This window comes from Thermothelomyces heterothallicus (assembly GCF_042370625.1).
Source record: "Thermothelomyces heterothallicus CBS 202.75 unplaced genomic scaffold P884_scaffold_24, whole genome shotgun sequence".
NCBI lineage: Eukaryota > Fungi > Ascomycota > Sordariomycetes > Sordariales > Chaetomiaceae > Thermothelomyces > Thermothelomyces heterothallicus.
In genome coordinates, this window is record NW_027192585.1 from 495,766 (window position 1) to 521,157 (window position 25,392).

The 25,392-nt window shown below is 53.3% G+C and overlaps 10 protein-coding genes and 1 non-coding gene across 11 annotated transcripts; 5 read left to right on the forward strand and 6 right to left on the reverse strand.

The window, feature by feature from the left end:
- Positions 1-805: 805 nt before the first annotated feature.
- Positions 806-1,071, forward strand: P884DRAFT_263184 (uncharacterized protein). The gene has a single exon (XM_069441736.1). It carries the CDS (start codon positions 826-828, stop codon positions 1,039-1,041), a length of 216 nt encoding a protein of 71 aa, XP_069295114.1. The 5' UTR covers positions 806-825; the 3' UTR covers positions 1,042-1,071.
- A 98-nt stretch (positions 1,072-1,169) lies between these two features.
- Positions 1,170-2,242, reverse strand: P884DRAFT_263185 (kinase-like domain-containing protein). The gene has a single exon (XM_069441737.1). The coding sequence runs from the start codon at positions 2,140-2,142 to the stop codon at positions 1,225-1,227; it is 918 nt and encodes a 305-aa protein (XP_069295115.1). The 5' UTR covers positions 2,143-2,242; the 3' UTR covers positions 1,170-1,224.
- A 1,196-nt stretch (positions 2,243-3,438) lies between these two features.
- On the forward strand, positions 3,439-5,400 carry P884DRAFT_302192 (cytochrome P450; the record flags this gene model as incomplete). Its single annotated transcript, XM_069444919.1, has 5 exons — positions 3,439-3,492; positions 3,663-4,225; positions 4,363-4,621; positions 4,696-5,010; positions 5,074-5,400. The coding sequence occupies 5 exons, from the start codon at positions 3,439-3,441 to the stop codon at positions 5,398-5,400; spliced, it is 1,518 nt and encodes a 505-aa protein (XP_069295116.1).
- A 32-nt stretch (positions 5,401-5,432) lies between these two features.
- P884DRAFT_294127 (uncharacterized protein) lies at positions 5,433-6,814 on the reverse strand. The gene has a single exon (XM_069444260.1). It carries the CDS (start codon positions 6,582-6,584, stop codon positions 5,793-5,795), a length of 792 nt encoding a protein of 263 aa, XP_069295117.1. The 5' UTR covers positions 6,585-6,814; the 3' UTR covers positions 5,433-5,792.
- Positions 6,815-7,110: 296 nt separating this feature from the next.
- On the reverse strand, positions 7,111-9,044 carry P884DRAFT_313967 (nucleophile aminohydrolase; the record flags this gene model as incomplete). The annotated part of the gene is made up of 3 exons (XM_069445236.1): positions 7,111-8,325; positions 8,676-8,766; positions 8,838-9,044. 3 exons carry the CDS (start codon positions 9,042-9,044, stop codon positions 7,163-7,165), a joined length of 1,461 nt encoding a protein of 486 aa, XP_069295118.1. The 3' UTR covers positions 7,111-7,162.
- Positions 9,045-13,096: 4,052 nt separating this feature from the next.
- P884DRAFT_249050 (uncharacterized protein) lies at positions 13,097-14,651 on the forward strand (the record flags this gene model as incomplete). Its single annotated transcript, XM_069440579.1, has 2 exons — positions 13,097-13,452; positions 13,518-14,651. The coding sequence occupies exons 1-2, from the start codon at positions 13,249-13,251 to the stop codon at positions 14,649-14,651; spliced, it is 1,338 nt and encodes a 445-aa protein (XP_069295119.1). The 5' UTR covers positions 13,097-13,248.
- A 280-nt stretch (positions 14,652-14,931) lies between these two features.
- Positions 14,932-15,029, forward strand: P884DRAFT_t145. The gene has a single exon. It is a non-coding gene; the product is annotated as a tRNA-Ser (tRNA).
- Positions 15,030-15,057: 28 nt separating this feature from the next.
- Positions 15,058-15,585, reverse strand: P884DRAFT_263192 (uncharacterized protein). Its single transcript, XM_069441738.1, has 3 exons — positions 15,545-15,585; positions 15,407-15,484; positions 15,058-15,342 (listed from the first exon to the last, which is right to left on the reverse strand). The coding sequence occupies exons 1-3, from the start codon at positions 15,545-15,547 to the stop codon at positions 15,265-15,267; spliced, it is 159 nt and encodes a 52-aa protein (XP_069295120.1). The 5' UTR covers positions 15,548-15,585; the 3' UTR covers positions 15,058-15,264.
- A 227-nt stretch (positions 15,586-15,812) lies between these two features.
- On the forward strand, positions 15,813-18,770 carry P884DRAFT_249053 (adaptin N terminal region-domain-containing protein). Its single transcript, XM_069440580.1, has 3 exons — positions 15,813-16,283; positions 16,364-17,747; positions 17,830-18,770. The coding sequence occupies exons 1-3, from the start codon at positions 16,048-16,050 to the stop codon at positions 18,496-18,498; spliced, it is 2,289 nt and encodes a 762-aa protein (XP_069295121.1). The 5' UTR covers positions 15,813-16,047; the 3' UTR covers positions 18,499-18,770.
- Positions 18,771-18,774: 4 nt separating this feature from the next.
- Positions 18,775-20,461, reverse strand: P884DRAFT_229519 (uncharacterized protein). Its single transcript, XM_069439756.1, has 2 exons — positions 19,263-20,461; positions 18,775-19,158 (listed from the first exon to the last, which is right to left on the reverse strand). The coding sequence occupies exons 1-2, from the start codon at positions 20,409-20,411 to the stop codon at positions 18,886-18,888; spliced, it is 1,422 nt and encodes a 473-aa protein (XP_069295122.1). The 5' UTR covers positions 20,412-20,461; the 3' UTR covers positions 18,775-18,885.
- Positions 20,462-22,486: 2,025 nt separating this feature from the next.
- P884DRAFT_207673 (TAP-like protein-domain-containing protein) lies at positions 22,487-23,473 on the reverse strand (the record flags this gene model as incomplete). Its single annotated transcript, XM_069438807.1, has 1 exon — positions 22,487-23,473. A coding segment is annotated over one exon (987 nt), but the record flags the coding sequence as incomplete, so codon positions are not given.
- Positions 23,474-25,392: the final 1,919 nt, after the last annotated feature.

Genomic DNA, 25,392 nt, shown 5'->3' on the forward strand with positions numbered 1-25,392 from the left:
GGTAAGGGTGGGCTTAATTATATTGTATAGTATAAACGTTAAAAATTTCCTGATTCCTGGCTGGGCCCGTATTTGGAGGGGTGTGCAGGCGGCCAAACTGCAAAGTGAATAATGCGTTTGGCGGCCACAGTTGGTTGGCTAATATGGCTGAGTGCATGCGGGACATCTGATCAGCAAGGCTGCCAACGACATTGGTGGTGGGTGGTTGCATCGATGTAGTACAGACTAATCATCATAATCGGTATTCGGCGGCCTTCACCGGTTGATTTGGCCGCTGCTACCCATGCGCATCTGCATCACCTGTTCTTGCGTGACGGACCGAGATATATCGTAGGCTTCTAGGCAGCGACTCCCCATAAACCAGCGTGCTGAATGGTTGGCTAACGTCTCCCCAAGGCAACTCATTGGTCGCCTTCAAGTTCACCTCGGTCTACCTGATGAAAATAGGGTTGCATTCTGTCCTTTTCTGAGCTCCATTGGTCAAAGATAAATACCAGATGCCTTGGCTTTTGAGATGAACTTGTTGAAGAGAAAGATACTCCAACAAAATCTCACAAGTACACGACAACACCCTAACCGTACATACACTGGCCGTTCCTCTGTGAGTCTACCTCTTAGCGCGTACGTGCAGAATCCTGACACCATACAGCCAAACCATCTGCCAGCAGTTGTTGGCCTCCTCGCCTTGATCTACGATCCAGCCCTAGGAGTCGCTTGTTCTCCTCTTTTTCGCGTAAATATAACGTTATATGTTCGTTCTTAATGTAGAGATTTTGGACTCGAATGAAGGGTTAGACTCTGACATGTCCGCTCAAGGTGATAACCATGTGCAAAGAACTAATCTCAAGCACGAAATTCCTATGCAAACATGTCCTTGATCAGCCATCAACCTTGATCGAATGGGAGAATTGTGGTAATTGCGGTGAGAAGAAAGCGGGTCCGGAATATCTCGGTCAGACTACAAAGAGGGAACCATGCGAGGACTGCAAGGAGAATGGAACATACGTTAAGGACGAGTCTGGAAAGTGGGTGGAAGCATGATTTACCAGTACTTTATAGAGATACAATAGTCGACCGATCTTCGGTGGCTGTACCTGTTCCTATCCAGGATATCTTAGGCCTTCTATCGGTAGTTAGACCGTCACTACTTTTCGCTGGACCCCCCCCCCCCCCCTTTTACCGTCTTGCGTTTTGCTCAACCAAATCTCCACCTTCTCAGGATCCTCACGCGCCGTCTATCTCTAATAAGCCTTCCTGAACAAGTTGGAAACACTCGTTACGCTTCTGAGCACAGTACTCGGCACTGAATGTGGTAGCGGCGCCCATGTCTTTGGCCCCTGGGAGATGGGCAGCCACCTCCGCTAAGTCCTTTATCGACTCGTAATATCCGGTCCAGCAGCGATTTATGATGCAGTCTAGCTCATCGCTTTCGGCGTGTACACGTGGAAAAACGCCTTCTTTGAACAGCCTGACGACGTCGAGCTCGGGGTTATCGTCTGGGTGTCCATACGGCTCGTGGCCCCTTGTCATGCAGTACAGCAGAGAGCCGATCGCAAACTGTTCCGTCTTCGGACCATGCAGACCCCAACGTCCCTTGCCGGTAAGTGGGTCGGGGTAGAGGCGTGCCCATGGCGGGGCATTGCCGGAGGAAGCATCTCCGATGCGTGCAACACAGTCGAAGTCGGTCAGCTTGAGGTGATCCTGCTCGTCAAAGAGTATGTTTGGAGGGCGCAGGTCGCCGTGGACAAGGCCAAGAGACTCGATCCAGGCGACGGCTGCGCAGAGCTCGGCGGCCCAGCGCTCGATGAGATGCCTTTCCTCAATCCGGAGCACCTGGAGGACCTTGTGCTTCTCGCGCCTCTGATTGCGTTTTAAACGGGTGTCGAGGCTGGCGAGCATGAACGGAAGGAAGTTGGCGTTGGCGGTGCGGTAGAAGCTCTGTATGACGTATGGGCATGGCGTGTACTGTTCGAAGATGTCGTAGATGGCGTTCTCTCGCTCTATCTCGCCCGCACCTATATCTCTAGAATACTTAACTACAATGCTTTCGGTGATCCGGTAAACCCAGGAGATGGCACCCATGGAGAGGAACCGCGACTTGGAGATTCTGCGGGGCAGCCGGACTACGATCAGGCCCGACATTTTGTAGAGATCTGATTAAGGGTTCGGAGGACTGGCAGAAGAAGCCAGAGCCGTTTGCGTGACAGCTAGCGGAATCTAAATGCAAAGAGCGGATGATAATTCCAACAGACGAATTGGTTCGTGAGAACAGTGAGAGATAGTGCTTGGGATTAACGATGATCCGATGCATGAACCTTGATCCGGAAAATTCAGTCACATGACTTATCACATTTAGATTAGATAAGGTGACTGAATGGAGGCCGCCATGATTGCTGTCGCTGGCTCAGCAGTGCCGAAGATGAAGAGGTCGACCGTTGTGGCTACGATGCGGCAAAAGTGGAATGGTCAGCTAGCGCAGGAGCCGGGGGTTGGTCGAGGTTGAGGTCAAGAGGAGAAGGGAACCGGGAGTTCATAGTGTTTGCAGTTCTCATTCCAAGAACATAAAGGTCTTGATCTTGAGGAAGGCCATCACGCCAGCACTGGGTAATTAACGTTAGCTGAGGTCAACTATGCGGCGTGACAAAGCATCTACTGGAAGTATCGTCGTGATACGGCGGCCTTGCGCAAAGAGTTATCAACATGGCCGTTGCAAGCAGTGTCAACCTAGTTTGACGTGTCGAGCAGTGAAGAAGTAGCCGTGCATTGATCATTAATTAGTTAGGTACCTAGATAGGTAATTAGTCGAGTCAAATCGTGGTGTTTCCCATTTGTCAGAATATCTACGGCCATACTTAAGGTGCAATTGCTGGCAGGCAATTGCGGCGTCGCTTTTGCTTCGACACCATTTCTTTGATTAACTCCACACCTTATAATCTCTCTCCCATAATTAACAACCCTCAAAAGCATAGAACATCGCCCTCCGTCGACATTTGGCTTGACTCTGGAGCCGACGTAACATGCAATAATTATTTGCCGACAGCCATAACTGCCCAAGTCAGCCAAGCCATCAAAATCACGGCCCACCAAGACTCGAGAATCTTCACTCAATGGGTGGTGTTAGCGGGTGGATAATATCCTGGGCCAAGTCAAGTGATCATGCTCGTCCATCGTACTCGTACCCGGTAAAAAGCGTAGAGGGCAGGATATTCGCGACAAGCGAGACCGAGGTGCCGGGAATATCCACTGACCCGAACCGGCTGCAACCCTCCTCAAAACGGCCGAGTTCAGAACACCAACTCGAGCAAACCCACATCCCCGTTTCATGCCCAGCCTTGAGATCCGGGTAAGGGCGAGCCGCTCGAGGCATCGCAAATAAACCAAAGAAAAAAAAAAGCGGCATACAATCCTCCCGACAACGAGGCCCGCTGCAGTGATACAATGGCGCTTTCAAACCTCAGCGTGGGCCAGGCTCTGGCCCTTGGCTTCGCATCTGTATGAACCACCCAGAAACCAACCCACCTCCCCCCCCCTCTCTTCCTCCCCAATACCTCCTACTATACACTTCTCGCCCCCTCCTTCTCTGACTCCCAGCGCTGCAAACTGGAACAATCCGAAACCCGTCAACGACCAGACCGAGGCTGACTCAGGCGTCCCCCCGGCAGCTCATCCTCTACGTTGTCTCCCACGTCCTCTACAACCTCTTCCTGCACCCCCTCCGCCGGTACCCGGGCCCGCTGCTGATGCGCGCCACCCGCTGGGGCTACGCCCTGCGGCATATGGCGGGCACCCTGCCCTTCGACATGCTCGCGCTGCACAAGCGCTACGGCCCCGTGGTGCGCGTGGCGCCCAACGAGCTGGCCTTCTCGGACCCGCGCGCGTGGCGCGACATCATGGGGCACCGGAGCGGCGGTGGCGGTGGTGGAGGGGGCTCGGAAGGTGGGGAGGAGATGCTCAAGTACGACCGGTTCTACAGGCCGGTGGAGGGCGTGACGACCGACATCGTCAACGCCGGGCGCGAGGAGCACGCGCTGCTGCGCCGCACCATGGCTCACGGTTTCAGCGACCGCAGCATGCGCGAGCAGCAGCCGCTCATCCAGGGCTACGTCGACCTGCTGATCAGGCGGCTGCGGGAGAAGAGCGAGGGAGGCAGCAAGGCCGTCGACCTTGCGGCGTGGTATAACTACACCACCTTCGACGTGATTGGTGATCTGGCGTTTGGTGAGAGGTACGTCAGGAGGTGTTTTTGGTGCCCACGGGCGCTATTTCTGCTTGTTCTGCTGGAGAGGAGGAGGGGAAAACGGGGGGGGGGGGAGAAGGAGGGGTTGTGAAAAGGTCGATGGTTTCGCTGACGGCCACCACCAGTTTCGGGTGTCTCGACAGCTCCGACTACCACCCCTGGGTCAAAGCGATTTTCGAGGTCGCTCGTGCAGGAACCATCTTTCAGAGTCTGGCGCATTACCCTGCGATTATCAAGTTGGTGCTGGCCCTCATCCCCTCGCGGTTCAAGGAGGAGCGCGAGAAGCACATGCAGATGACCATGGAAAAGCTGAAAAGGCGGATGCAAGCGGGAAAGGAGAGGCCGGATTTGGTCGACGGTCTGCTCAGGAGGGCTGACGAATGGGTAACTTGTTCCCGCTTCATTACCGCCGAAGAGCGGGTTGAAGGAGCACGCGAATACTGACTGGAATTCTTCAGGGGCTCACCCTCGAGAAACTCCAAGCGAACAGTGCCATTCTGATCATCGGCGGGTCCGAGACGACGGCGACCTTGCTATCGGGCGTGACGTACCTCCTCTTGACGAATCGTCGGGCCATGGAGAAGCTCACTGCCGAGATCCGCGGAAGCTTCAAGTCCGAAGACGAGATCAACTTCACCAGCGTCAGCACTCTCCCCTATCTCCTGGCCTGCCTGGACGAGGCACTGCGGATGTACCCCCCCGTCCCAACAGGTTTGCCACGCGTCGTGCCCAAGGGGGGTGCGAACATTGCTGGCAACTACGTGCCCGAGAAGGTGAGCTCGAGTTGAAAAACTCGCGCCCCCACAGAATCTTTTTGGCATTGACCATCGAGACAGACCGTAGTGGCAGTTCACCAATGGGCCATGTACCACAACGACGACCACTTCAAGGATCCCTTTGTGTACCACCCGGAGCGGTGGCTTGGCGGCCCGGCTTTTGCGGGCGACCGGAAGGACGCATTCCAGCCGTTTCACCTTGGCCCACGCAACTGCCTCGGCAAGAATCTTGCCTACATGGAGATGCGTCTCATTCTGACCCGGATGTTATGGAACTTTGACCTGCGGATTGCCGAAGACAGCCTGGACTGGATGAGCAAACAGCGGATCTACAATCTGTGGGAGAAAGGAAAGCTGAACGTATACCTAACGCCAGTGGCCAGGTAGACGGCGTGCTAGGCCCTTGATGAAAGGATGTCGCTTGAGTTGTTGTTATTTTATGACTGAAATCTTAAACTGCCGGCCGATTCGCCCGACACCATAGCAGAGACAAGAGCTGACAGCGCCAAGCGGCACATCTAAGACATGCACCGAGTGCCGTCTCGGTCCAGCAGTTCAACTCTGAGTGTCATACATCACCAGCCTCGGCTTCCTCGCTTCATTCCTTCGTCCAGCGTGTTAACCCGGGTTTGGGCCGGTTGTAAATCAAACTTAAGCTTCCGTCGTCATCGAGGTGTATTCCATGCACGAAGGGGTATCCAAAATCAACGAGCACCATCCCAAAGAAACCAAAAAAAGAGAAGAAAAGAAGGTCGACCGGTCGCCACAACGTGCCGAGCTCATATCCCCCACAAAAGCCAATATGCTAGGCTCATTGCCAAAACCACCACGGCGTGGCCTCTCGCCATGCGCCCCCCAGATTTCTGACTCAAGTCCGACGGTGGGGTGATGGTCGCCCCACCGCTAGCGACCACCTGCCCGCTGGAAGCCAGGATTCTGTTTCCCGTCATGTACTGAATGTTGTAAACGGGGTCGTCGGTCAAAACCGACGGGGTGCCGAGCTGGGATGGGCACTTGGCCTGGTTGTCCGTCGGCCAATCGAGGGTGCAGACTTCGTCGGTGCCCCAGGAGCAGACGGGGTCGAGAATGTTGTAAAGAACGAAGTTTTTGCCGACCCAGGTGTCATGGGAAAGGCAGCTGGCGAGGAAGTTCATGCTGTTGGACGCGCTCAGCGGCAGCTTGTTGCCTTTCGTGTGGATCAGGTCGGCGCAGGCGGACGGGTCGGCGTCCTCGTACTCCATGGCGACGGGGCCGCCGGTCGTGGGCTTCTCGGTCGCCGAGTAGCCCGTGAGGAGGTAGTTCCAGGCATCGTAGCTCACGTCGTGGGCGCCCTCGGACTGATCGATGCGCAAGAGATGGACCTTCCTCCCCTCGTAGCTCAGCGACACGCATATGTTGTCGCAGTCCACCGAGGCCGGCCAGTACGCGATGCGGTTGGTGTCGACCTTGCAGCCCAGCACGCCGACGGAAGACGAATAACTCTCGTGAGGTGTGGCCCAAACTGTCCCTTTAGCAGCACGGGCTGTGGCGGCGGCGAGTATGTTGAAGAACAAGTGAACGTTGCAGCGCATTGTTGCTGCTCTCAAAAGGAATGGGACGGATCCTCGACGGAACCGGGATCAGAACTCGTAGATCGTCGTCGTCGAACACGTGGGTGTGGAAATGTAAGTTGGCTAAAGAATGACTGAATGCTTCATGATCAACGTTTTGAAAAGAATGGCATGGCCCTAAGACCAGGAAAGGCAGCGACGCGCCGCAAGGAAGCCGCTGCGACGAAATGCGCGGTCGCTCGAAAATCCAAAGTTGATGAGGGAAAATTGACTGGTCTGGGCGGGTGAGCGTACCTGGCGCACCTTAGAACCCTTGAACTGTCAGGGCCAACGAGATTGGCGCCGCCCAAACAGTACTAGCGCTGAATAAGCGGGGTAACAACTAATCGGTTCCTGCATGCCAAGACCTGGTGGTTTCCGAACTACCTGGCGAGGTGATCTGTGCGCCTGGGGAAGTGGCGCCAGTCCGAGACTTTTTTGAGTTCGTCTGATTCAGATAATTAATCCCTTAAAAATTGAATCGAGAGCCGCGCTGGGCGTGAAACTGGTTGATTATTGTGATTGAACTTGTGTCGATTTTCTGATGGATTTTGTCGACTTTACAATTCCCGTAAGGCATCATCTGATTCCCTCCTTCCAACTGGAGGGGCCGCCAGTGGTGGTACGCTCACGACCTCGGCCGCATGCATCTTCCCGCTTCGAAATGAGTATGTAAATGTCCAACCTGACCCTGCCGCGCCGTGCTCGCCCTTGTTGTTTACCACCACCACTCCGCTCGATATGCTTGGATATTTCCGTAGCATCCGCCTGACCGCGTCCTCGGCTGCCTCTGTCGGCGTCATGCCCAACCTCAGGTTCTCCACCGCCTGATAGCAAGGTAAGAATCGCATCATGATGTCCCCGTCGCCCGTCGCGCCGCACCCGCCCACATCGCCGTCGACATATGACCCGCTCCCGACGATGGGCCCGTCCCCGACGCGGCCCGGGACCTTGAACCTCGCTCCGTTGGTCGACGTCCCCGCCGCCATCATCCCATTCCGGTCAATCACGACCATCGAGATGGTGTCATGCGACGCCTGCCCGTCCTCTAACCGAATCCCTCTGCCAGCCAGCAGCGGCACTGGCCGGTAGGGACCGCAAGACGTCTCCGGGTCGGGCTCGACATTGACCCTGTAGTTGCCCTTGCACCCGCCCCTGCGCCAGTCCTCGCACAGCGCCCTGCTCTCCGGGGTGCTCAGGTCGCCCTCGGGCCCGAATCCCATCTCGACGGCGAAGCGCGTGGCCAGGTCGCCGGCCAGCAGCGAGTGCCGCGTCCGCTCGAGCACGGCCCGCGCGACCGCGATGGCGTCCCGGATGCGCCGCAGCCCCGCGACGGCGCCCGAGTTGAGGGTCGTGCCGTCCATGATGAGCGCGTCCAGCGTCGTCTCGCAGGCCTCGTCCGGCGACCCGCCGAAGCCGACCGTGCCGTCGCACTGGTTCCGCTCGCACGCCGAGCAGCCGGCGACGACGGCGTCGAGCGCCGCGGTTGGCGACCCGGTGCCGGTGGCGTTGGTGAGCGTGTAGTAGGCGGCGTCGGTAGCCGCCGTGAAGGGGCCGGACCACGTGTTGATCACGAAGGGGAGGTTGGGGTTGGGGTCCGGGTGGGCGAGTATCCCCCTCACCGTTCCATGGAGAGCCAAGAGGGACAAGAGGGGCTTGTGCAGCTGGGAATGGGTGAAAGCATGCGCAAGCGTGGTGAGACTCAAAAGATAACTGCCAGAGGCTGCCATAGTAATGCAGTGATGGTAGATTCTGGGTTGAGATTGCAACTTGGACAAGGCTTTATGCTCTCTGCTTGCATATCATAGAGTGAATCGGAGGGTTTGGTGATCAGGTTGGCTGTTCCCTGAAGTATCCTTGCCAAGCTTGGAACTCATTGGCATTAAAAGGAACAAGGGTCAGGGCGCGAATGATATCGTATTCCGAACACAACATCTGAGACCGGTAATTAGTAAACCCTAACCCAACCAGACGAAGACTGCATCAATTAATGAATCTAAGCTGTTTCCCGTACAGACCTTCGAAGTCAGGATCAAGTTTGAGTGGATCACCATTCAACAAGGCATGCCATACAGAGCTCATCGTCGATGGTCTCCTTATTTTCAGGAATGCACCAGCACGGTTCTAAGCTAAGCCGTAGGACGAAGTGTGATATTCGGAAGGCCTATATGTTTGTATTTTACTAGTTACATATTGCTCCTTTTAACGTTTAGGAAATTGGAAGTGGCTGCTCACGCAGTAGGTCGTCCAGCATTTCTTATTACTTTTGTTCATCGAGAAGCCGCCAGGGTAACAGTTGTTGAGCCAGCAGTATCCCTTGAGACACGGGAAGCCGGGACCACATGAATCGCGCTTCTCAGCCAGATTGTTTTCGGTACGGTCAGCAGGGGCAGCCAGGGCGGTTGCGCTGATGAGGCAGACAATGACGCCGGTGGACTTCATTTTGTTGCTAGATTGCTCCAAAGAAGTGCTTCAGTGAGAGCTCTTTCAAGAGATGAGCATGGATGTGGATGAAGACGATGGAGAGGTCCATAATCTGGATGGAAAATTCTGCCTCTTCATGATTTTTTTTTGACTTCTGGTTTCACCGGCTACTCAATTATCAGCACTGTTCTTCTTGATCACCTCCGTCTTCTGCAGCTAGACTCTAGTATCCTTTCTCTTCCCTCCCTCTCTCCAGGGATGCTCCCACTATATGTGCCTTGACGAGAGCGAAATAGCACTAGTGACCTTCATTCCTTCCGTAATGGCGTGAATAACTACCGTATACAGTACTCTCATTGTAGACGTGTTCAGGATCTACTAACATCTCGATATGTCGTCGGTGAGTTTTACGAATCGAAAGAAGCCAGTGATTTAATTAGCCTAAAACGCTTCAAGAACCCTTCCAACTCAACTCTGAACCAGTGTGAATGCCGAGACATATTGAGCATAGAGAGCCTAGCTACCACATGAAGAACCGGGGATCAGTTCATCCTGGCCCTGAAGTTCTGGTAGAATCGAATGCGAATTAAGCTGTGCTTTCTACTCCATACTGGGCACTCTTCTGCCGTGACATGTGGCAATCATCTGTCTTATTGGAACTTTGAGAGCAACGCTATTTTTTGTATTGACAAGGTAGGTCCCCACGTGTCGTACACTCCTGTAGTCACCTCTACATATGCAGTGCCTAATCAGCGGGTAAGTGGAGGCGGGGCCTAATGATACTGTGAGTTGTACTTGATGAATTCCAAAATAATGGCTGGTCAAAAGTCGGAATTGAGGTAGAAGAATTTATCATAGCTATGCCTCTAGAACAAGCCCAAGTTCGAGTGTCTTCTCTAGAAGTACATCGTGCCTCGTGAGAGAAAACTTAATTAATACATATAGTCAATGGGATTTGACCGGCTATACTCCGTATTAGAACAAGTTAGAATCCGTAATTAACGTATATACCCAGTGGTTAGTTGCTAACTAATTAGTTTAGGACTACCACCTGTCTCCTAATAGGTAGGGCCAAAACCCCTGGACATACCAATATAGCCAGACACATCGCCACCAAATTTCCTATATAATTACGTCTTTACAAAAGGTGCTATCAAGTTTAATTACCATTGTAATAATAGCCTTAAATAGCTATAAATAGTTCAATTGTAAACTAGGCTCTAAAAAGCTTAAAAACGTAGTAAAATTCAATTCTACCCGGTTATAACTAGTCAAATAACGGGTTATATAACTTGCCTTCGTCTCCCTCTCCTTCTATATTATACCCCCTATCTTTATCGCTCTTAACACTCTTAATTATAGTAGTACCTTCTCTTATACCTTCTCTTTTAGCCTCCTAATAATAGTTATTATCTTCTATCCCTGGTATTATTACTATAGACTTATAGGCTTATTACTTCTTAAACCTCCTAATATCCTTAATAATAGCTATATATAGAGACTCCTTCTTAACCCTAGATAGAGATAATGATTTGATATCCTCTTCCTATCTATCTTTATTATCTATAAAGTTAAATCTGTCATTATTACTATTATTAATTAATATTATAATTATACTACTAATCTATATCTTAGGATGTTTAGGGGATAGGAGTTTAACTTCTAATAACGGCTTCTTAGCTAACTAGGGGATTAGGACTTCTTTTCTATCTCTAAAGTCGAAAAATACTAGTGGCTAACGCTCCTTTAGTAGAACCTAGAGAGGGTTATTATCGTTAAGAGGAAGATAATCGTTCTTATTAGTCTTTTCTAGGAATTTGGTAAAGGTTACTATACGAAGGTAATGCCTATTAGTACTAGGAATCTTGTTCTCTAGGCGCCTTTTCTAGACTTTATATTCCTCCCTATACTCTTGTTTAATCTGCTTGATAGCAATATAGGTAGCTTTTCGGCTAGTATCTCGAATTACCTTAGCGCTCTTTTAAGCTTGGATCTCCTGAAACTGTTAAATCTACTAGATGGTTATACTTGTTATAACCTCTCCTATTGGCTTGACAAGTTAGCCTTATATTTTCTTAATAGATAGTATAGCTAGACGGGCTCTCTTATCCTTAGTAAAGTTATTTAGATATTTATATACTAGCTAACCCTTATTAACTATTAATATAATATCCTAAAAGTGTTCTTATATTAGCGAATTAAAAAGCTTAAGATATTACTTTTAAATATAGTTAATACCTTTTTTTATATATACCTATCGCTTGTTATTAGGAATTATTATAGGATATCTAACGCTTATACTAGATGATACTTTCTCCCTAATCTGGTCTATTATAATATATTAGTTTAATAGAAAAAGACTAGTCTTTTCGAATCCTACTATAATATTTTAGCGTTTAAAACTAGTATCCTAGATTTCCTAGAATCCTTTGATAAAGTCTACCTAGGTAAATATAAGATTACCGTTTCGAACTACCTACTAGAGATGTCGTTAATATACTTCCTTAAGATAGTAAAAGACTCCTATATCTATTAGCTAGATAAAGTATATTAAATGGGGAGGGAGGAAGATAATAATAATATCGAACGAGAGGTAATATTTATAAAGTTTAAGGTTATAATATCCTATAAAGTTATCTAGGATAAGTAGTTAGTATATATGTTCTTCTAATGGTATAGATATATAGACCGAATCTTTAGAGGTAATATCGTCTAGGTTAATAAAGTATATACTAAGAGTAGGACTATAATTATAATAGTTATAACTAAACCATTCCTTAAAGCTTATACTATATTACTAGAACTTAGTATAGATAGTAAAGGAGTATTTATTAAAATGTTATATCTAATCTATTATAATCTTAGTATTATTAAATACTATCTCTAACTTATAGAATCGTATCTCCTTATTAAGACCTTTAATATCCTAATCTTCTAATAGCTACTATTTAAAGATATAGAATACTAAGATAATATTACTAATAGTATTTCTAATACTAATTATACTTATTAACTCTTAGTTATAAAGGTCTAGAATCTCTAGCTAATAAAATATTATAATTAGTATTCTAAACTAATACTTATTTTAAACTAACACTTAGAAAAGAGGAAGATACTAACCTTCTTCTTCTTATCTATTTTAATTATCAAGATCTTAAACCGCCTATTTAATAATATAAGTATATATCTAGTCTTATCTATATTCTAATAGCTAGATATAGTAATCTTAAAGCTTTCGATAGTGTCCTCAAGCTTATTAAAGAACATCTCTAGTTCTTCTACCTACTACTTAGCCAAGAGTTAGTTTACTTCGACTAGTTTAAAGAATATCGGCTAAAACTATAGATAATCCTATTTCTAACACGACCATTAGTGCTTATTAACAGGAGGGCAGGGAGGATCGTAACGTGCCCGTAAACGGTTAGTAGTATCCTAGAGAAGATCTTTAGTAGCGAGAGAACCAGATTCGATAAGCTAGTACGCGTATCCTTCGAGGGCGGAATCTTCGTCATTTCAAAGCGACCGAGGTCTTCTAACTATATTACTACTAGTAGCTAGAAGTCTAGTATCCTTTAAAGACTTTAAGTACCGGCTAACCTAGGTCTTTCTAGTCTTAAATAGCTAAGCCGTATATTAAATACTAGGTTACTTTCTATAGGGTAAATGGCTAGTTCGGTGGCAAGCTTGAGCGGCAAGGAGCCATTTGGCGGCCTATATACTAGCCGGTTCCTAGATTTGGTCGGTTAGAGGCATCGTATATAGGAGAGTAGGTTCAATTGGGCTTGTGGCAGTGGTTGTGTCTTCGAGTATAGGGAGTTGGCTGGTAAAATTGGATACGGATTTGGACGCGTACCTGTCCGGCTATATTGGCATGTCCGGGGGTTTTGGCCCCACCTGTCGGGAGACAGGTGGTAGTCCTGAACTAATTAGTCAGCAACTAACCACCGGGTAATATTCTACATAGTAAACCCAAAATTAAGGTCTGTGCACGGCTGGGCTCGATTGTAACCAGGCCCATGCTGATCCTCGCCACCAACGCGTCTGGACGTGTCGCTCGCAACGGTTGTGGCGGTACCTTGACGGCGACACCGGGCGGGCATTATCAACAAACATACATGTTTTGCCGCGCACGTCCGATTCATAGACGGCTTAGGTCATTAGATTTCCTTGGTTTGGTTTTCTGTGTTGACCAATCCTTCGTTGCGCCTGCATCCTCGCCGAGATGCCCCCCGCCAAAGCGACTGACAAGGCTATCGCGAAAGAGCTTGCCAACGTTGTACGCGAGATCTACAACAGCCCGAAGAGGGATGAATTGACAGTCAATTACGCGCGCAAAAATGTGGAGGACAGACTCGGCTTGGAGCAAGGGTTCTTGAAGGAAGGCGACTGGAAGGCCAAAAGCAAGCAGATTATCCTCGACACTCTGGTAAGTCGAGCACTGCTGCCCACCGTCCACCCTCCGTGGACTGCTGCTGACGGGTCGTTCGGCAGAAAGAGCTTGAAACAGCCGATGAACCCCAAGACGCCGCTCCCACTTCCAAACAGAAGGCAAAGCCTGCTCAGAAGCAAAGTGGCAATGGGCGCAGGAAACGAGGAGAAAAGGCACCAACCCTGTCAGATGCCGAGTCCAACGCTGAACAGCAAAGCGATGTGGAGGATGAACCAGCGCCATCCGCAAAGAAACGTAAATTGGTAAAACGATCAAAGAAAAGCCAGGCTCCGTCGGAGAGCGAGGATAACGCCTCGGGCCCCAGCGACCAAGAAGCGGCACCAAAGCCGAAGGCGAAGCGGCAGTCCAAGAAGCCGACAAACAGTGACAGCGAGCTGTCCGACGCACCTGCGGATTCTTCGACGACCAAGCCCTTGTCAGAGCAACGGGAGGCCCCCAAACCATCATCAGAAGACAGTGAGAACGAGCTGTCCGAGGTAATCGACGAGCCTCCGAAGCGCAAACAAAAACCAAAAACCAAGCCGGACCCCGAAGCCAAACCCTCCTCCAGCACGGCCGCTGCCGATGACTCCTCGAGCGAGCTCTCCTCGGTGATTGACGAGCCCCCACCACCGAAGCGCAAGCGCAACCCGAAAAAGCCCGCCGGCAAACAGTCGACCTCGGCCCCTGCCGACTCGCCGGACGAGGCGCAGATCAAGCTCCTCCAGTCCCAGCTCAACAAGTGCGGCGTGCGCAAGATCTGGGCGGTCGAATTCAAGAAGCACGGCGCCGACACCCCCAAGGCCAAGATCAAGCACCTAAAGCAGATGCTCGCGGACGTCGGGATGACGGGGCGGTTCTCGGAGGCGCGGGCGCGCGAGATCAGGGAGATGCGCGAGCTGCAGGCGGACCTGCGGGACGTCATACAGGGAGAGAAGAGCTGGGGCGTGGGCGGGGGCGGGAGAGGCACCAGGAGGCGGGCGGCGGCCCGGGCGGCGGGGAGGGGGATGAGTGTCGACGAGTCGGAAGGGAGTGGGGGGGATGAGAGCGAGGAAGGGGGCAGTAGCGAAGGCAAGGGTGGGAGTGGCGAGGGGAGCGATGACGAGGGCGAAAGGAGACCTGCGGTGCGGAAGAAGGGGCCGGCGAAGCGGAGGGCAGATCTGGCTTTCCTGGACGACGAGAGCGAGTCGGACTGAGAGTCCCCGAGCAGGCGATGAACTGGTACTGTCTTATGGTGTATGTATTGTACAGGCAAGTTTCTGCACTTGTATTGCGGATTATTCTCGCTTTGACTCTTGCACGGAAAAGCGAGGTCAACTACTCCTCCGCGCAGAGTGACATGGTGGCTAACCCGTTCTCAAGACTGCGTTGGCCCTTATGATCATCATCCGGGGCCCGGCTCACCATGCGTGTGGGTCAATCGATCTCTGGGCGAGATCGCTTTTCTTGATCACAGAGTAGCTCAGCTCCGCACAAGTCACTTTGGCGGAGTGGTTAACGCGCTGCCCTGCTAGTCCTTGGTTAGCCGGTAGGCAGTTCCTTCGGGAGCGTAGGTTCGAATCCTACAGGTGACGCTTTTTTGGTCTTTAATCAACCGTCCACTAGACGATCATCGGACGGCACCTCGTCTTTTTGTTTGCCATTGGCCTGCTTCCACGGAGACGAAGGCAGTGACCAAATGCATGCCGTCTACGTGGGAGTCGAGTCGGCTGCGAACTGCCTGCGGAAGAAGGCGCGATATGTGTGTGACAGAAATGAGATCAAAGCCGAGTGCACACTGCTTCAGGTCCCAAGCTTTAAAAACCGTGATTAAGATCGTGCATTGATTCTTTGGGCGATCAAGCTAAAGACGGCGACTGATCCTAGAAAAAGAACAGCATTGTAGAACTGAGAGGAATATGGTGAGTAAGGCGACGAGATGTTGATCAACGGTCTGATATGGGTGACCTACAGCCCTCCGAGAAATGTCCCGCTCTTCGTCGTCGGTCCTCGCCTCGATGAACAGGCGGCGCAAATTGGGGAAACTAGCCTGTGGATAGTTAGAATGGTAAGTTAGATTGGTAAGTATCAACGATACAAGTCCTCCTACCATTGCGGTTGTTGTTTCTTGGGCTTAGGTTACCACGGGTCCGTCGAACGTGGTTCCGGATCATTTGAAGCGAGGTTCTTGCAAGAGCTGCCGCATAACTACTGCCAAGATGGACCCACAGAGTAGCCTGAAGCCACCCCATCCATAGTGCAAAGCTGTGTGGCTGAAGCGGGACACGGCAAGCCACCTCTCTTACCAGGGATGCTCGTGGCCGGACCTGAACATTTATTTGTTGGCGGTTGAGAGAGCACGAGTGCCTGAACCCACCCCCATCTGCGACAGCGTCTCAGCAAGTCGCCATTGTTCGCGCAGCACCACCCAAGAGTCTGCCAACGACCGGCACTGTGCGACTGGGGAATGAAAGAGAGCAGCCCGCAATAACCGCGCGAATTCCTTTTCGTCGCGTCTGGCAATTTCACCGCCCTTCGTCGGGCGCTCCAGCTTCAACATCGTCCCCGCTTGCCGACACGTCGACGACCCCTCCCTAGACCGAGCTTCGAACGATGGCGCAGGCCGTAAACCGCATTCGCGGAGCGTTTGCGCCCCCGCGTAAGGGCGAGACCTTTGAGCTGCGGGCGGGCTTGGTGTCGCAATACGCCCACGAGCGGAAGGAAGCCATTCAGAAGACCATCATGGCTATGACTCTGGGGAAGGACGTGTCGGCGCTCTTCCCTGATGTGCTCAAGAACATTGCGACGTCGGACCTGGACCAGAAGAAGCTGGTCTATCTGTATCTCATGTAGGCAGTCGACGACCCAAGGAGCGCGCCTTTTTTTTTTTTTTTTTTGTCTGCCCCGTTCTAAACTAACAAGTGCGTAGGAACTACGCCAAGACGCACCCGGACCTCTGCATCCTCGCCGTCAACACCTTCGTACAAGACTCGGAAGACCCCAATCCCCTCATTCGCGCGCTGGCGATTCGAACTATGGGCTGCGTCCGTGTCGACAAAATGGTGGACTACATGGAGGAGCCTCTGCGTAAGACTCTGCGGGACGAGTCGCCGTACGTGCGCAAGACGGCTGCTATCTGCGTAGCCAAGCTGTTCGACCTGAACCCCACCATGTGCATCGAGAACGGTTTCCTCGAGACATTGCAGGAGATGATCGGCGACCCGAACCCGATGGTGGTGGCCAACTCGGTACAAGCCCTGTCGGAAATCAACGAAACGGCGCCCGAGACAAAGGCCCTGGTCGTCACACCAGCCACCCTCAAGAAGCTGCTGATGGCCTTGAACGAGTGCACCGAATGGGGGAGAGTCACGATCCTCACCACCCTGGCCGCCTACCCCCCGACAGACGTCAAGGAGTCGGAGCACATCTGCGAGAGAGTGGCGCCGCAGTTCCAACACGTCAATCCCAGCGTCGTCCTGGCTGCCGTCAAGGTCGTCTTTGCCCACATGAAGCTCATCAACCCTGAGCTTGTCAAGCAGTACCTGAAGAAGATGGCGCCTCCGTTGGTCACCCTCGTCTCTTCTGCTCCAGAGGTGCAGTACGTCGCCCTCAGGAACATCGACCTCCTCCTGCAGGCCAAGCCGGACATCCTCAGCAAGGAGCTCAGGGTGTTCTTCTGCAAGTACAACGACCCGCCTTACGTCAAACTCCAGAAGCTCGAGATCATGGTCAGGATAGCGAACGAGAGGAACTTTGACCAGCTTCTGTCCGAGCTGAAGGAGTATGCCCTCGAGGTTGATATGGACTTTGTCAAGCGCGCCGTCAAGGCCATCGGCCAGGTGGCCATCAAGATCGAGGCGGCAAGCGAGAAGTGCGTGAATGCCCTATTGGACCTGATCGCGACCAAGGTCAACTATGTTGTCCAAGAGGTCATTGTAGTCATCAAGGACATCCTTCGGAAGTACCCCGGCTACGAGGGCGTCATTCCCACACTCTGCAAATACATCGACGAGCTGGACGATCCCAACGCCCGGGGTGCTCTGATCTGGATCGTGGGCGAGTATGCCGAGAAGATCAACAATGCCGACGCCATATTATCGGGATTTGTTGACCTCTTCCCGGAGGAGTTTACTCAAACACAGCTACAAATTCTCACGGCGGTGGTGAAACTGTTCCTCAAGAAGCCCAGCAGCAACCAGGGCCTCGTACAAAAAGTTCTGCAGCTCGCGACGGCCGAAAGCGACAACCCCGACATCCGCGACCGCGCCTACATTTACTGGCGCCTTCTCTCCGGTGACCTGGACATCGCCAAGGTTTGCCCCCCTCCCCCTTTCCCTTCGCCCTTTTTGTTTGTTCTTTTTTTTTTCTTTTTAGGATGCTAACTCTCCAATGCAGAACATCATCCTCGCCCAGAAACCGCCCATCACCACCACCGTCAACAGTCTTCCTCCGGTCCTTCTCGAAACCCTCCTCGCGGAGCTCTCCACCCTCGCCTCGGTCTACCACAAGCCGCCCGAGACCTTCGTCGGGAAGGGCCGATTCGGCGCGGAGGCGATCCAGCGCGCCGCGATCCAGGAGCAGCGCCAGAACGCGGCCGAGAACCCGATCGCCGCGTCGGTGGCCGCCGCGGCCAGCGCGGGCGGTGCCGGGGCCGCTGCGCCGCAGAGCAACATCGAGAACCTGCTCGACATCGACTTTGACGGGGCCGCCCCCGCGAGCGCGGAGCAGAATCCGGCGGGGACGGGCACGCCCGACCGGGTGGCGAGTCCGGTGTCGACCGGCGGTTTCGGGGCCCCGCCGAGCGGGGGGATGGCGGACATTATGGGCCTGTTTGATGCGCCCGCCCCGGGACCAGCAGTCGGCGCGGGCGCGGGGGGAGCGGCCGCTGCTGGCGGCGGCGGCGGCGTTGGTGGTGGTGGTGCCCTGAGCGACTTGATGAGCGGGTTCGAGGGCCTCGATCTGAGCGGGGCGAGTGCGCCGCCCCCGCCAAGGCAGCAGCTTGGGCACGGGAACGGCAATGCCTCAGGGGGTAAGGGCAGCGATGACCTGTTGGGCTTGTTTTAGTTGGGGTTTGGAAATACAGGAGCATCGGTGTCTGGAATGAGGAAAGGGAAACAAAGAGAAGAAACGCCTTCTAGACATATCTGCTGGGAAGCTCCATCTTGGGTTCTCCCACTGGTGCGGTGAGGTTGCTTGTTTTTCGGTTGTGGTTGGCCCCGGTCCCCGGTCTTAATAGAAGCTCGCGACCCCAAGGAGACCTCTCGTTGCAAGTCTTCCCGTAAATAGACGTTCCCACAACAGGCCCTGGCTTTGCGAGCGTCTTGGGAGCTCCGCACATCCATCGACAAACCGCCCCACGTGCGCGCCGAGAGCGTCAGTCATCCGTTCGAGAGCCTGATGTCGTTTGTTTTTCCTATTATTTCCGCGTGGTCTAACCTTACAGCTAATTATCTATTCATACTTGGCCTTCCTTCCCGTGTACTTCAGCGAGAAGATACCCCGCTCGATCGAGTTGAGCAGGATGTAACCGGACTTGAAGTACGGATACACGGACCAGGTTCCCAGGAACTTGATCACACCGCCGACCTCGTCGTCTTCGGGGTGGCAGTCAAAGAAGCCGACCTCCTCAAAGTTGCCGCCGGTGGGATCGAGCTCGACGCCCGACACGTCCACGATGCGCAGCCCCGAGCCGTAGTTGGCCTGGTAGGTCAGACCCTCGACGACCTAACCGCGGGGGATCATACATGTCAGTCATGGCTGGTGTATGGTGTGGGTGGAGGATGGTGGTGAAAAAGGGAAAGGGGGAGAGAGGTTTTGCAAAAACTCACGTATTGGTTGTGATCGATCGACCTGGCCGGGCTCTTGTAGATCCCCGTGTTGACGGGGCCCTCGAGGTTGGTCACGTTGAAGATGTAGGTGGTGGTGTGGCCGTCGGCGGCCGGGTCGGTGCCGTCCAGCTCGTCCTTCTCGTCGTCGAGCAGCAGGAAGGTCTGGGTGTGGTCGACGAGCCAGCCCTGGTGGGTGTAGGCGGCGCCGCGGTAGGGGGTCCGCGAGACGACGGCGGGGTTCTTCTTGTCGGTCACGTCCATGATGGTGAGCGTGTCCTCGTTGAAGTTGAAGCAGATCTGGCGGCCGCGGTACTTCTCCGAGGGCCCGGAGTAGACGACGCACTGGGCGTCGTGCACGTAGCCGTCGTGGGGGATGCAGCCGGGCGACACGGGGTTGGCCGGGTCCGACACGTCGACCATGAACATGCCGCCCGCGCACGTCGTGTTGCGCGCGTTGGCGCCCGACCGCCCGCCGACGGCGTAGATCATCCTGGCCTCCTCGTGTGCGACGAGGTTGTGCGAGGCGCCGAAGCCGGTGAAGAGCGCGGTCAGGTCGCGCTCCTTGCTGAAGGTCCGCGGCCGCCAGAAGACGGGGTTCCACCACGGCTTGACCGAGAGCAGCTTGTTCAGGTCGAAGATCTGGAGGCCGTGGCCGTCGGACTCGGCGCCGATGTAGGCGTGGTGGCCGATCACCTTGATGTCGCGCCAGCTGGTCGCCGTCGTCTGCGTGTCCAGCCGGCCGAGGTACTCGAGCCTGCCGCTGCGCGTCACCTCGACGAAGCCGACGCCGTCCGTCTGCCCGACGATGCCGAACTCGCGCCCGTCGGGCGACGTCCAGCCCCAGACGTCGTTGCCGGCCTTGGTAGACGACCCGAGGTCCTCGTGGCTCAGGAAGCCGTGCAGGTCCACGTTGTTGCACCGGTACGCGGCCGTGCCCTTGCCCGCGACCCCGTTGATGCAGGCCTGCTTGGAGGTGATCTTGCGGTACAGGAGCGAGCCGCCAAAGAGCCCCTTGGCGCGGGCCTCGTCCCACTGCTTGGTCTTGATGTCCATGAGCTCTTCCATTTTGCTGGCCGAAGCCGCGGTGCCGGCGGCGGCGACAAGGCGGGCCAGGGCGGCCGCGGTGGCCAACAGGACCTTCACTCTCATGATGGAGGTTTGATGCGGACCTGTCTACCTCCTTATGCAAAGCAGTCGGGTGTTCCGATGATGTAAGAAAGAGCTATGTTCGGCTTCCCCTCTGACCCTTCACGCGGCTGTCTCTCTATATATATATGCATCATACATCATTTGTACGTGATTCCCAATGCAACAACCGGCTGGTTGCTCGTATTCCCTCGAAAAAGACAAGCCGGGCGCCGAGACCTCCTTGTGAGCATGCAATGCTGCGTGCTGATCACGCACCTCTTGGTGGTTATCTTCACCATTTCCCGATCAAGGAGGTGTAAGTCGGTCAAACATGTAGCGGGCAAGCATCACGGTGGATCTCAACATCTCAACCGCAAAGCGACTAAGACGCCAAGGCCCGGTTTTTCTTGTCACTTCCCTTTCCTGGACCAAGGCCCTGCTGCTGTCGCAGCCAAGCGTGGGGTCGGCCAGGGCTCGCCGTACCGGCATGCAAACTGCCACCTTCTCCGTGTGGCCGCCCAATGAGCCCGAGGACAAAGGTAAGCGAACAATGGGAATCCTTGAGCTGGAGGGACCCTAGAGGAGACAACAGTGACAACCTCGATGCAGTATGTTTGGAGGCGTGTATATACTGGGTAACACACTCACGATCACGGGGCCCCCCTCTATTGTTACGTAGTATTCTTACTGAGGCACTCTACTGAGTTATCTAGTTACAGATGTGCAGCTTTTGGTTCGGCGCACCGGGGCTCGTTGTTCTACTGTCGTGTGGAACAGTCCAATGATATATTGCTTCTAATTAGCTATCGGGACCTCATCCGAGCTCCAATCGGTGTGTTCGCATTGCATAAGTTGTTAACGAACTGCGGGGTCTAATCAGTTGTTGGAAGGAGGCGGCCGGGAGTGAAGAAAGGGGATATTCCTATGTAATCATGCCAAGCTCTGCCCGTCTTCTATCTATTATCTCAAGTCTCTTGGTTCCTGCCTAGGATCATTAACAGGGTTTTCATCCTATGATTAGACCTGGAGTGGTGGAGTGATATGATCACCGGGACATGCCAATACCTATCAGAATCCAGCGAGTCAACACCATGAATTCCATACGTCGTCTTCATAAGATATACGGTAGATCGGGTACACATAGGTGCCGAAACCCGGGGCCAAGACTCCTACGATTGCACATAAACGCTGCACAGTGCGCACTCCTATAATTAAGTTGGGTACCTTACCTTTAATAATTACTAGATATTTAGCTATGCTTACCCCTACCCAATCTTCAAGCCCCCTTGAAGTGAACGATATTAAGATGGCCATAGCTCTGGATATCCACCTCCTTAATATGTGTTTTTGTATTTCTAATCAATGCTTTAAAAGCTATTTGCTATGGAGCCGCCCCTACGATAATAGAAGTGGCGCCAGACCAAGCTAGGAGCAACAACCTTAAAGCAACCGTTACGAATTTGACTCGTATACTTATCGCTTTCAGCCAGATCTGAATCAAGCCAAGTACGTTTATTGCCTATCCACCGGTTCGGCGGCGAGTTCCCTTCGGCTGACGCGCTTACGGGCATCTACGAGACGCTGCTGAGCCAAGGGGAGAGGGCGGCAGGGCGGCAGGGTACCAGCCGGACGAGGAGGGCAACAAGGCGGTACCACACAATGTAGTCTTGGATAGGAAGTGGATATTGGTGGTTCCGAGACGCAATGCCGGACTGATCGGGGTGGTTGTAAACGCGGCTGCCATGCTGGGAATGGTGTGGGTGCCGAACGACGACGAGATGCTGGAGCGCTGGAAGGAGCTGGGACCTGCTAATCTACTGGCCCACGTTGTCGTTCCGGCTAGGGAGGGACCATACAAGATGACAGTTGAACCGAAAATCGGAGGTGTATCAGTATCAGCTTTAATTTATACTGCAGAACCACACGGAAGCAAAGGTCGAAAGTTTAAGATGAATGCCAGCAGGTGCCAGTTGCGCCGCGTGGCTGTCTATCTACGAATATCCCTCACCATGATGGCTTGTTTGCGTCCCTGCACGCAAACGCATGGCCTGATAACCAGGCATATGGTGTGTACCTCGGGCTAGTAATTAATTATATTACCATCCCCTCCTCCATGGCCCGAGCCAGGCATCTCTTGCGAGCTCCTGCTGCGCCTTCCAAACCCGCCGGTCCTCTTCGCTCAAGGACTGGGCCTCCGAGAGCGCGTCTGCCTCTTCCGGCTTGGCAAAGGCCGGGTTGGCGTCCGGCCCGCACCGCACGTGGCCGTCATCCGGCAGCTTGCCATCGTAGAGGAAGTCGCGCACATGGCGCGCAACACACCGGGACGGCACGGCCAGGGTGCAGTGGCCGTAGCCCTTGACCTCTACCAGGCGGGACCGCTCAAACACGTCGGCGGCCCCCTTGGCCGAGACGAGCGGACAGACGGGGTCGTACGTGGTCGACAGGATCAGCAGCGGGTGCGCCGTCCCGACCCTGCGCCGGGGGACGTAGCTGTGTGCATGGGGGATGGTCCAGGCCTGTTTGGAGAAGTAGTAGTCGAGCTGGGCCTCGCCGAAGAGGGACTGGTTGAAGAAGGGCAGCAGGTAGTCGAGCAGCCCGAGGCGGTCCGTCGGCCACTTGTCGGGCCCCGAGACCCCGTCGTTGATCGAGATGAACTTGAACGCGTCTCCGAGGCTCTCCCAGGCCGGCTTGGTGCCGTAGGCCAGCCAGGCGGCGGTCGCGTTGCCGCGGAACAGCGCGGCCAGCCGGTCCGCGAGCTCCCCCCAGGCCGCCGGCTTGTACAGCGCGGGGAACACGCCGTTGTACCAGAGCGTCCAGTAGTCCAGGACACCCCACCGGGTCTCGTTGACGTACACCCCGACCGGCTCGTCCCTCAGCCGCGCGACCCGCTCCAGCAGCAGGTCCAGAAGCTCCTCCTTGGATGTAGCCATGGCGGCCAGCGCGCAGCGCTCCTCGCCGGCCCGAACGCACTCGTCGACGAACCCCTCGAGCACGCGGTCCGTGTCGGCTATCATCTCGGCGTCGAGGCGGGACTCGTACCAGTCGAACTGGTTGGCCACGCCGTCGATTGCCGGCCTCGACGCTGGAGTTATTGTCGAAGTGGTCCACGGGGACCGTCAGATTGGCGCACTCGAGTGCACGGGTTGTCGATGGTACCGCAGGGTGTCCAGGAGATGTGCTCGCCGGGATACCTGACGGGCTGGGGAGGGTCCGGGGGCTGGACTGGGTGGCGGAAGGGAAGTTTTGGTTGGAAGAACGCGTAATACGTGACGAGCAAGAGAGGGCTGATTGTTAGGATGGCCTCCAGGAATCCGCGGAGAGGATGACGCCGCTTGGTGGCCTGATTGTTTTTCAAAGGGTTCTTCCACGGCGCTGGCGGCGATGACCCATCAACCGCAAGCAGCTTACCCTCAATTAAGGGCGCGCGCTCGCAGTCCATCGTGTCGATGGAAAATGCCAAAACCAGTAATTAATGTATTAATTAAGCTATCGTTGAGTGCAATCTTTTAGAAGTCTCGCTTTAGGTTATGCGGGGCAGCCTTTGGCGGACAGCTGCTCACTGATCTAAAATGTCAACGGTTCTTTCCCCCTTGAACAAGTGCGAGGTCTCCGAAGAATGCGAGGGGTACACGCGTCGCGGGGCGATCATGTGTGTAGCAGTTTCTGTCCCATTTCTGGTAATAGCTCACGACTTGACGACCTTCCCATTACAGCAACGGCATGACATGGGTAGGCCCCTTACAAATGAACCATTTACACCAATCTTCTGTCCAACGTGTTTTTCGACTCTAGCGCATAATTACTGCGTAAGCACAAAAGGGCATGTCGGTGGTTTTTTATGGATAAAGTTAACTTAAGTGTGCAGTAGCTTAGATTCTATTCAGTCCATGGTGTAATTATTATTTATGATTTGGGGCGCCTAAATTACCGGGTGCTAAAGGAAGAACTCGAAACCTGTCAAGCGCAAGACCGAATTTGGGAATGAGCAAAACATGAGAGTACCTAAGGTACATATCTCTCATTCCTGCAAGTGAAACAAACAGGTGAAGCAGTCACTGGTACCTCACCTGACAGGTAATGTTCATACAGGAAATACCGCTAGAACTTGAGTCCTTTGTCGGCACTAAAAGAGACCTCTCGCTTAGGGGCGTTGGCAAGAAAGTAATCACGCGAAGGGTGAAATCTTGGAGTTGAATTTGCCCATTCTTTCAATTCTACCCGTATTGTTGGCGAGGGAGGTCTACGTGAATGGGCCTTGTAATCAAGTGCTTGATTAACCATATAATATGAACGCGACAGATTGTTCAAGAGAAGGAACCGGTGCAGGAAACTCAAGACCTACCGGAGGTGAGTACCTAAGTAAAGCTTAATTAATGTCAACATTCCATCGGGCGGCCTGCCCAAGGTTTGGATGCAAAGGCTCCAGACCCTGCGGAAGTGGGAGTACTCGGGAATACAATACCAAACACTGAAAAGCTGCAATCACGCTTTAGCACATCGCCGAGCTGAGTATACGTGCTAGGGCATGCCACCTCTCGATATTGCCTTTCGCCGTAGTAAAAGTCCTTGAAAATAGGCCCGGTATCAGGTTCTAGTCTTCATCACAAGGCTGATCTATCCCCGAAGCACTGAACAAAAGATTGGGCGGATCCTAGTCTGGGTTGGAACGTGATCAAGCATGCATCACATTTAGAAAGCAAACATCAAGACTAGTATCATGAGTTGATCACATACTGGTGAGAATCAAAGACGGCCAGTGAAAACATGATGCTCATTACTAGATTCCAATCCTCTAGAGAATCACACAGACGACAAGGCAAACAGTGCTCCTCACGCATCTGTACACGGAGAAAAGCGCATATAATACCGGTTTGGAATGTGACCGTTCTTCACAAACATCCGTACACGGCACATCTTGTCAACCTCAAGCCTCACCGGCCCCTCTTCGGGCCATGTGAGGATGTTGGGATGCCCAAACTGAAGCGATTTGCCCAACCACAAC